Source organism: Euprymna scolopes, chromosome 40 (assembly GCF_053919585.1).
Source record: "Euprymna scolopes isolate OS-2025 chromosome 40, ASM5391958v1, whole genome shotgun sequence".
Taxonomy (NCBI): domain Eukaryota; kingdom Metazoa; phylum Mollusca; class Cephalopoda; order Sepiida; family Sepiolidae; genus Euprymna; species Euprymna scolopes.
Window position 1 is genome coordinate 13,823,492 of NC_136521.1, and position 11,012 is coordinate 13,834,503.

Here is an 11,012-nt window from a genome sequence, read left to right on the forward strand (position 1 = left end):
ATCATAAAAGTCGGTTTATCTCAATCATTCTTAACACTTTCTCACACCTGAGGTTTTCTCTATCTCTACAATTTTGCTATCAATCTATTTTGTACCCCAATCCATTTCAACTGATCCAAAGAAGATGCAGACAGTACGAATAGTAAGAAATATATTTCCAAGTTTTAGTTGTGTTTAATCAATGTTAATCTATTTCTATGATTTTTTTTTGGGGGGGGGGGTTATCTTGTATTGTGCGTTGGTTTCTGTAGTCAATGGTTCTCTTCAATATTTCAGCTGTTGTCATCAGTTCTATGCATAGTATGGCATCGATCTTTCCTTTGGTTCCAATTTCACCTAACTTTTTTTCCAGACATATTGAAACTGTTCCTAGTGTTCTTATATCTATTGACAATTTTCTTTACGCTCCATAATCCCCAGCAAGCTCCTATGTGTTTGCTTAGGGTTTTCTGGCTTCTGTCATGTTCACTTTATGGACCGCATAAACTGTAAGATTTGGCAGGGATCTTTTCCTTCTTGTTGACTATTACAATGTCTAGTATCCATGCTATAATTACTACTATTGCTGGTAGTAGTATCATTAGGCAGAGGAGGAGGAGGAGGAGTCATCAGTCTTGCAAAAATAGTCTAAAGAGTATTATTATTAGTAATAACCATTGTACCTTGCTTTCATTATTAGTAATAACCATTTTCATAGTAATACCTTATTTCCATAATAACCATTACCATAGTAATACCTTGCTTTCATTATTAGTAATAACCATTGTACCTTGCTTTCATTGACCTTACTAAGGCATTCGGCCTAATCAGTAGAGGTGGGCTTTTCAAGATGCTGCCTCTCATTGGATCTCCTCCCAAACTCCTGAGCCTTATAGAGTCATTTCATGATGGTACGATGAGCACTGTGCAATTTGACGGAGACACCTCTGCTGAGCTTGGTGTAAAAAGCAGTGTCAACCTTACCCCTATGCTATTTGACATTTTCTTTGCCCTTCTTCTAAGACATGCTTTCAATTTGTCAGAAGATGGAGTTTACCTTCACTCCAGATCGGATGACCGCCTCTTCAACATCAACCACCTTCACTCCAGGACCAAAGTCCAACAAATTACCATTGTTGATGATTTGGTAGTAGTATCTCACACTGAAGAAGGACTTCAAAGAATTATGGGCTGGTTTTCCAATGCTTGCAAACAATTCAGCCTCACCATTCGCCTGAAGAAAACCCAGGTCATGAGTCAAGGAACCCCATCATCTCCCATCATCACTATGAACAGGCAGTGCTTAGTGCATCAATTCCAATATTTCGGATCTACAATCTCAGACATCCTATCTCTTGATGTAGAACTCAACAAGTGCATCAGAAAAGGCATCCACCACTCTTGCAAAATTGATAGTTCAAGTGTGGGAAGATAAACATCTCACCATTTCCAAAAATGTGTCATCATCACCTTTCTGTGAAGCATGGACAACCTACAGCCACCAAGAACGGAAACTGAATTCGTTTCACATGCAAAGTCTGTGGAGAATTCTTGGAATTTCTTGGAAAGACAAAATTACAAACAATGCTGTGCTCAAAAAGGGCTGTTATCCTCTCCATGTTCATCCTCTTTCACCAAAGATGTCTACGCTGGATAGGCCATGTGCATCACGTGGACAATGGGAGAATCCCAAAAGACATTCTCTATAGAGAACTCACTACTGGCAAAAGAAAATATGGGTCATCCTTAGTTCTGTTATGTCGACATGTGCAAACCCGACATGAAAGCATGCTATATTGACCCTACCAGCTGGGAGCCCAAAGCTAAAGTCCGCAACATTTGGAGACAAATGGTAATCAGGCCTGACTACTAGCGAAAGAGCCATCAGGAAGGATAATCAACAAAATTCAACAGACCACCAATATGATGCACCAACCTACACCTACGATGTCTGCAACTAACAATGTAGATCGAAGGTAGGTTTATTCAGCCACAGAAAATAGTGTTCAATCACGTCTACAGGTGCAACCTCATTATCTTCTAGACTGACGGAGGCCAACAGTAGTAGTAGTAATGAACGGGTTATTATTTGTGTAAATTAAAGTTGGTGAAGTTCAAGCAATGTACACAGAAATATAGATGTCATGTTCGAATAAATCGCACATTTATATATTTGTATGGAGTACTGTTGTCACATCTGGGCTGGTGCATCTGCTGCTTGTCTCTCGCTCCTGGACAGGGTTCAAAAAAGAGTCGCCAACTTGATAGGTCATGAACTGTCATCTAGGCTTCAGCCTCTGTCCCATCAATGAGATGTTGCATCCCTCTGCCTGTTCTACAAATACTTTAATGGTGAATGCTCTGACGAACTGCAAACACTTGTACCTCCCCGACGTAACTACCCCCGACAAACTCGACAAGCTACTAAGTCTCATCCCTTTACAGTAGAGATCCCTAGGTGCAAGAAAGCCTTTTACTCCAATAGTTTCTTCCCCAGAACTGCGGGTCTTTGGAACTCCCTTCCGGGATTCTGCTTTCCCAACTGCAATGATATGCAGAAGTTCAAGTGTAATGTTAACAAACATCTTTCTACTCTTCTCCCTTCATAATGACCCCGCTAATTAAGTCCCTAATAGTAGTCCCCTGCTTCAAAGTGGCACTGTGCTTTGTTTGGGGTGAAAATTGAATAAAAAAAAAAGATAAAAAAAAAAATAATTTAGTGACCAGTACATAGTCTGTTGCTTTCAGTCACGTCTTATAAATGATGTCCAAGAAGTTTTGTAGAGGTTGTGTGAAAGATATATTGTATGCTGCTGATTTAGTAATTTTACGCAATGGTGTGCTTGTTCGGTTAAAGATTTAGAGGCATCACGTTTCTGAATGGTTATTTGTATTATTTGGATTCATCAGCTACTGTTCTCATCTCGAGTGTCATTTTCACAATGTTTCAACTCTCCAGAAACAGCTTGTGAGAGTCAAGCTCCCTACAGAAAAAAAAATCAATTGAATGTCATTTTCACAACGTTTCAGTCGATGAAACCTCCGATCTTCTTCAGGTGTATCCTGTCAAATTCAAGAATGTTTCTGTCGAACTCAGGAATTTGGACAGAATTTCGAGGTATAATTGGATGGCTAGGCTATAGCCGTTGTTCAGAAGTTTTGTTACCTTAGTGATACCATCGGAGCACAGGGTGGAGCAGGTGTTAGTGTCTTTGCAAGAATTAGGAGTGGATGGAGTAAGTTCAGGGAACTTCTGTCATTACTAACTAGCAGAGCATTACCACTTTTGATCAAAGGAAGAATCTGATGATACAAGATGAAAATTAAATCTGGACTGTGTATGGAGATGTGTGGAGGATAGGATGCTTTGATGGTATGGCCATATTCAAAGAAAGTTCTTGGGTTGGTAGATGTCAAACAATTGAGGTAGCAGGTGCTATACACTGCTGATTTAGTAATATGACACAAAGGAAGGTGTGCTTGTTCAGTTAAAGATTTGGACGCATGCTGGAGGAAAGTTCTGAGAGTGTTCCTATTTACAATGCCTCCCCGCGGGACAGAGTTAGACACCAGGGTCGTTTTTTAATGTGGAGAAAAGGAACAAAAATAAAAATTGTCTCAGTCGTGAAGGATTTCTCCTCCACTGGCAGAGAACAAGAAATTGAAGTGCAGCATCTGAAGAATAGATACCACACTTTGATCCTGAGAGTGTTACCAAGTGATGGACAGTGGTCATAGTGTTGGAAAAGCTACCATAAAAGGAAAATTCTTCCGCCTAATTTATGGAAAAGGAATTTGAAGCAATTCAATCTTTTGTGGTACTTATAAGTATTGGGTACACAAGAAAGTTCTGGTTAAAAGATGATAATCAGTTTGTGTTAAAGAAGTGTAAAAGAATGAAGATGGATGAGAAGTCAGATGTGGAGAAAGTATAATTGAATGGCAAGGTTATAGACCTTGTCCAGAAGCTTTGTTACCTTGGAATCAGGAGGGAACGCTATTTGTCCTTTGATCACATCCCCATTTTGAGTCACAAGAAGTTTTGTTACCTTGGTGATAACATTGGAGCACAGGGTGGAGTAGGTTTTAGTCTGATTGCAGGAGTTAGAAGTTCATGGATTAAGTTCATGTAACTTCTACCATTACTAACCAACAAAGCATGACCACTATTGATCAATAGTAGAATCTATCAAGCATATATATGCAAGGTGATGATGTATGTCCAGAAATTTTGTTACCTTGGAATAAGGAAGTAACGCTATTTGTCCCTTGATCCCATCCCTATTTCCTGCTTGAATCGGAAGGTTCAAGTAAATAGGAGAAACACAAACAAATAAAAGCGCATTAATTATAACGTTATCTGAACTATTCCAATAACTATTTTCGTTAAATTAACAATAAAAATGTATAAAAACAACAACAACAACAACAACAACAACAACAACAATAGTAATTGCTGAGGATGCAGTTAGGATATTCGGAGTTTGTATTCCGACACGGTAACCACTTGACAAAGGTCAGAGGAATAGTTGGCCAAAACGTTGTGAAAACAAAAACTAAAAGATGAGGATAATAGTCTGCAATAAATAATAATAATAATAATAATAATAATAATAATAATAATAATAATAATAATAATGATAATAATGATAATAATAATAATAATAATAATAATAATAATAATGATAATAATAATAATAATAATAATAATAATAATAATGATAATAATAATAATAATAATAATAATGATAATAATGATAATAATAATAATAATAATAATAATGATAATAATAATAATAATAATAATAATGATAATAATAATAATAATAATAATAATAATAATAATGATAATAATAATAATAATAATAATAATAATAATAATAATAATAATGATAATAATAATAATAATAATAATAATAATGATAATAATAATAATAATAATAATAATAATAAATAATAATAATAATAATAATAATAATAATAATAATAATAATAATAATGATAATAATAATAATAATAATAATAATAATGATAATAATGATAATAATAATAATAATAATAATAATAATAATGATAATAATAATAATAATAATAATAATGATAATAATAATAATAATAATAATAATAATAATAATAATGATAATAATAATAATAATAATAATAATAATAATAATAATAATGATAATAATAATGATAATAATAATAATAATAATAATAATAATAATAATAATAATAATAATAATAATAATAATAATAATAATAATACAACGAAAATGAAAGAAAAAATTGGAAAAGAATATCTAAAACGAATAAGAAAAATCCTTGAAGCTAAATTATATAATAGGAACCTAATAAAAGATACTCTGGACCAAAGAAGAACTGAAGCGGCTTTACCAGAAGACCAGGAAACTTATGACCATGCACAGTATATTACATCTAAAGAATGATGCTGGCTGACTATGCAAGAAGGAAAGGCAGAGGAAGAGAACAGGTAAGTATAGAAGACTGTGTGACTGAAAAAAAAAAAAATTAGAAAAATACACAGGACACACAAAGGCTAATCATCGCAGCAAGAAATACTGTAAAAATAAGCCAGAAATACTATAAAAATAAGCCAGAAATACTATAAAAATAAGCTAGAAATACTGTAAAAATAAGCTAGAAATACTGTAAAAATAAGCAAGAAATACTGTAAAAATAAGCTAGAAATACTGTAAAAATAAGCAAGAAATACTGTAAAAATAAGCTAGAAATACTGTAAAAATAAGCTAGAAATACTGTAAAAATAAGCAAGAAATACTGTAAAAATAAGCAAGAAATACTGTAAAAATAAGCAAGAAATACTATAAAAATAAGCTAGAAATACTGTAAAAATAAGCAAGAAATACTGTAAAAATAAGCTAGAAATACTGTAAAAATAAGCAAGAAATACTATAAAAATAAGCAAGAAATACTATAAAAATAAGCAAGAAATACTGTAAAAATAAGCTAGAAATACTGTAAAAATAAGCAAGAAATACTATAAAAATAAGCAAGAAATACTATAAAAATAAGCAAGAAATACTGTAAAAATAAGCTAGAAATACTGTAAAAATAAGCAAGAAATACTGTAAAAATAAGCTAGAAATACTGTAAAAATAAGCAAGAAATACTGTAAAAATAAGCTAGAAATACTGTAAAAATAAGCTAGAAATACTGTAAAAATAAGCAAGAAATACTGTAAAAATAAGCAAGAAATACTGTAAAAATAAGCAAGAAATACTATAAAAATAAGCTAGAAATACTGTAAAAATAAGCAAGAAATACTGTAAAAATAAGCTAGAAATACTGTAAAAATAAGCAAGAAATACTATAAAAATAAGCAAGAAATACTGTAAAAATAAGCAAGAAATACTGTAAAAATAAGCAAGAAATACTATAAAAATAAGCTAGAAATACTGTAAAAATAAGCAAGAAATACTGTAAAAATAAGCAAGAAATACTATAAAAATAAGCAAGAAATACTGTAAAAATAAGCCAGAAATACTATAAAAATAAGCAAGAAATACTGTAAAAATAAGCAAGAAATACTGTAAAAATAAGCAAGAAATACTATAAAAATAAGCAAGAAATACTATAAAAATAAGCAAGAAATACTATAAAAATAAGCAAGAAATACTGTAAAAATAAGCAAGAAATACTATAAAAATAAGCAAGAAATACTATAAAAATAAGCAAGAAATACTGTAAAAATAAGCAAGAAATACTGTAAAAATAAGCAAGAAATACTATAAAAATAAGCAAGAAATACTGTAAAAATAAGCCAGAAATACTATAAAAATAAGCAAGAAATACTGTAAAAATAAGCAAGAAATACTATAAAAATAAGCTAGAAATACTATAAAAATAAGCAAGAAATACTATAAAAATAAGCAAGAAATACTATAAAAATAAGCTAGAAATACTATAAAAATAAGCACGAAAAACTATAAAAATAAGCAAGAAATACTGTAAAAATAAGCAAGAAATACTATAAAAATAAGCAAGAAATACTGTAAAAATAAGCCAGAAATACTATAAAAATAAGCAAGAAATACTGTAAAAATAAGCAAGAAATACTATAAAAATAAGCTAGAAATACTATAAAAATAAGCTAGAAATACTGTAAAAATAAGCAAGAAATACTATAAAAATAAGCAAGAAATACTGTAAAAATAAGCAAGAAATACTATAAAAATAAGCAATAAATACTGTAAAAATAAGCCAGAAATACTGTAAAAATAAGCAAGAAATACTATAAAAATAAGCTAGAAATACTGTAAAAATAAGCAAGAAATACTGTAAAAATAAGCTAGAAATACTGTAAAAATAAGCAAGAAATACTATAAAAATAAGCAAGAAATACTGTAAAAATAAGCAAGAAATACTGTAAAAAAAAGCAAGAAATACTATAAAAATAAGCAAGAAATACTGTAAAAATAAGCAAGAAATACTGTAAAAATAAGCAAGAAATACTATAAAAATAAGCAAGAAATACTGTAAAAATAAGCCAGAAATACTATAAAAATAAGCAAGAAATACTGTAAAAATAAGCAAGAAATACTGTAAAAATAAGCAAGAAATACTATAAAAATAAGCAAGAAATACTATAAAAATAAGCAAGAAATACTGTAAAAATAAGCAAGAAATACTATAAAAATAAGCAAGAAATACTATAAAAATAAGCAAGAAATACTGTAAAAATAAGCAAGAAATACTATAAAAATAAGCAAGAAATACTATAAAAATAAGCAAGAAATACTGTAAAAATAAGCAAGAAATACTGTAAAAATAAGCAAGAAATACTATAAAAATAAGCAAGAAATACTGTAAAAATAAGCCAGAAATACTATAAAAATAAGCAAGAAATACTGTAAAAATAAGCAAGAAATACTATAAAAATAAGCTAGAAATACTATAAAAATAAGCAAGAAATACTATAAAAATAAGCAAGAAATACTATAAAAATAAGCTAGAAATACTATAAAAATAAGCACGAAAAACTATAAAAATAAGCAAGAAATACTGTAAAAATAAGCAAGAAATACTATAAAAATAAGCAAGAAATACTGTAAAAATAAGCCAGAAATACTATAAAAATAAGCAAGAAATACTGTAAAAATAAGCAAGAAATACTATAAAAATAAGCTAGAAATACTATAAAAATAAGCTAGAAATACTGTAAAAATAAGCAAGAAATACTATAAAAATAAGCAAGAAATACTGTAAAAATAAGCAAGAAATACTATAAAAATAAGCAAGAAATACTGTAAAAATAAGCCAGAAATACTATAAAAATAAGCAAGAAATACTATAAAAATAAGCAAGAAATACTGTAAAAATAAGCCAGAAATACTATAAAAATAAGCTAGAAATACTGTAAAAATAAGCAAGAAATACTATAAAAATAAGCAAGAAATACTGTAAAAATAAGCCAGAAATACTATAAAAATAAGCAAGAAATACTATAAAAATAAGCAAGAAATACTGTAAAAATAAGCCAGAAATACTATAAAAATAAGCTAGAAATACTGTAAAAATAAGCAAGAAATACTATAAAAATAAGCAAGAAATACTGTAAAAATAAGCAAGAAATACTGTAAAAATAAGCAAGAAATACTATAAAAATAAGCAAGAAATACTGTAAAAATAAGCCAGAAATACTATAAAAATAAGCAAGAAATACTGTAAAAATAAGCCAGAAATACTATAAAAATAAGCAAGAAATACTGTAAAAATAAGCCAGAAATACTATAAAAATAAGCTAGAAATACTGTAAAAATAAGCAAGAAATACTATAAAAATAAGCAAGAAATACTATAAAAATAAGCAAGAAATACTATAAAAATAAGCAAGAAATACTATAAAAATAAGCAAGAAATACTATAAAAATAAGCAAGAAATACTGTAAAAATAAGCAAGAAATACTATAAAAATAAGCAAGAAATACTGTAAAAATAAGCCAGAAATACTATAAAAATAAGCAAGAAATACTATAAAAATAAGCAAGAAATACTGTAAAAATAAGCCAGAAATACTATAAAAATAAGCTAGAAATACTGTAAAAATAAGCAAGAAATACTATAAAAATAAGCAAGAAATACTGTAAAAATAAGCCAGAAATACTATAAAAATAAGCAAGAAATACTGTAAAAATAAGCAAGAAATACTATAAAAATAAGCTAGAAATACTATAAAAATAAGCAAGAAATACTATAAAAATAAGCAAGAAATACTGTAAAAATAAGCAAGAAATACTGTAAAAATAAGCAAGAAATACTATAAAAATAAGCAAGAAATACTATAAAAATAAGCAAGAAATACTGTAAAAATAAGCAAGAAATACTATAAAAATAAGCTAGAGAACAGAGAAGCAAGAAAAGAAAAAAATGGGAAGAAAAACAGCTACATGGACGATTCATAAGGATGACAAAAGATGAAAATCATGAAAACACTTGGTCATACGAAAACAACAACTGCACAAGATAATGCGATTAGAACCAATCATATCAAAGCAAAAATCGACAAAACACAAGAAAACAGAAAAGCAAAAAGCAAAAAAATCCTATGGGATATAGATAAACCCATCAAAGAGACCAGATGTAATAATATTTAACAAGAAGGAAAAATTCTGCCAGATCATAGATTTTGCCATTCCAGCAGACCAGAGGGTGAATAGCGAGATGGAGAAGTGAAGTAAATACACAGAACTGACCAGAGAGCTGAAAGAGATATGGAAGATGAAGAAAGTCAAGATAACACCAATAATGGTGGGAGCACTAGGAACAATCCTAAAAATCTTTGAAAAAAGAATGGGAGAAATTGGAATCAGAGGAGAGGCGGGAAGATACAACGGATAGCAATTATGAAAATGGTTGAAATCCAAAAAAAAAAAAACATTGAATGTGGAGACTAATACATATGAGCTATAGATGCCAATTGCGAGATGGAAGTTGCAACAGAATTAAAACAGAGAAAAAGGAATACAATATGGAATCAGAAAAACTGAAACGTTATTATCGTAAGTTACCCCCCCCCCCAAACAAGTGAAGTATGCATGGTCCTCTGTGAGGCTACAGTGAACAAGGCATAAAAAAATGACTAAGTTCAGCCCCCCCCCTCCTACCATTTAGCCCCTAAAGTCCTCAGACGACGTCAAATCCTGGTGAAAATGAACAAACGGTGCAGTTTTAAGCCTTAACATATGTAAATTTGAGTTCTGCACCATGCAAAAAAAGAAATGACTAAGTCCATCATTTAAACCCCCCCCCCTCATTTAGCCCCAAAAATGTCCCCAAGGCCTTAACATATTTAAATGTGAGTTCAGCACCATGCAAAACTGCTAAATAGACATACGCAGAAATTTTTTGGACAAATATGGTAAAGTAGTCCCCAAAATGGAGTGTTTTAAAAAGAGCCCCTGTGGCACACCCAAGAGTTATCGCGAAGTATAGACAAACAAAATTATATAGAAAGCAGTTAGTTACAACTTTTCAGAAAGTTTTATAAAAATCCAAAGCATCAATTTTGCACCCCTGGGGGGGGGGGGGCAACCGGATTTCCCCGGAAAATCTGTTCTGTTAATTTTTTACTCATATCATTTTTAATGTTTGTGCAAAATTTTTAAAAAATTACAAAGCGTAGTTATTGAGAAAAGTACGTACAGACGAACGGACGAATGGATGAACGGACAAGGGTGAATATACAGGTCCACCCTCCTTTTGTCAGAGGGCCAAAAACTTTTTATTACCATCATTAACTGACACCACACCAAATAATTAAGAAGGGTCAAGGAGGATAGAAAGACAAGGAAAAAAAAGCACTAACCAGACCTCTACTGGATGAGTGTGAAAATGATTGAGACCCAGGGGAGGTTTATTGCCACCAAATTTCTAGTGATGACCAATGGTCATTGCTAGTGAGAAATCAATGGTAAAGCGGCTATTGAGATAATGCAAATTTATTTGCCAAGGTTATTGAAAGAGGTGGAGAGTACTGGAAATCTGGGGAGACTT

At 30.3% G+C, this 11,012-nt stretch overlaps 1 protein-coding gene across 1 annotated transcript; it reads left to right on the top strand.

The window, feature by feature from the left end:
• Positions 1-829: 829 nt before the first annotated feature.
• Positions 830-1,414, top strand: LOC145265307 (uncharacterized). Its single transcript, XM_080121082.1, has one exon. The coding sequence runs from the start codon at positions 830-832 to the stop codon at positions 1,412-1,414; it is 585 nt and encodes a 194-aa protein (XP_079977208.1).
• Positions 1,415-11,012: the final 9,598 nt, after the last annotated feature.

What these genes read in the sequence shown, in the direction of transcription:
- LOC145265307 (XM_080121082.1), top strand. Translation starts at nt 830, where the DNA reads ATGCTGCCTCTCATTGGATCTCCTCCCAAACTCCTGAGCCTTATAGAG.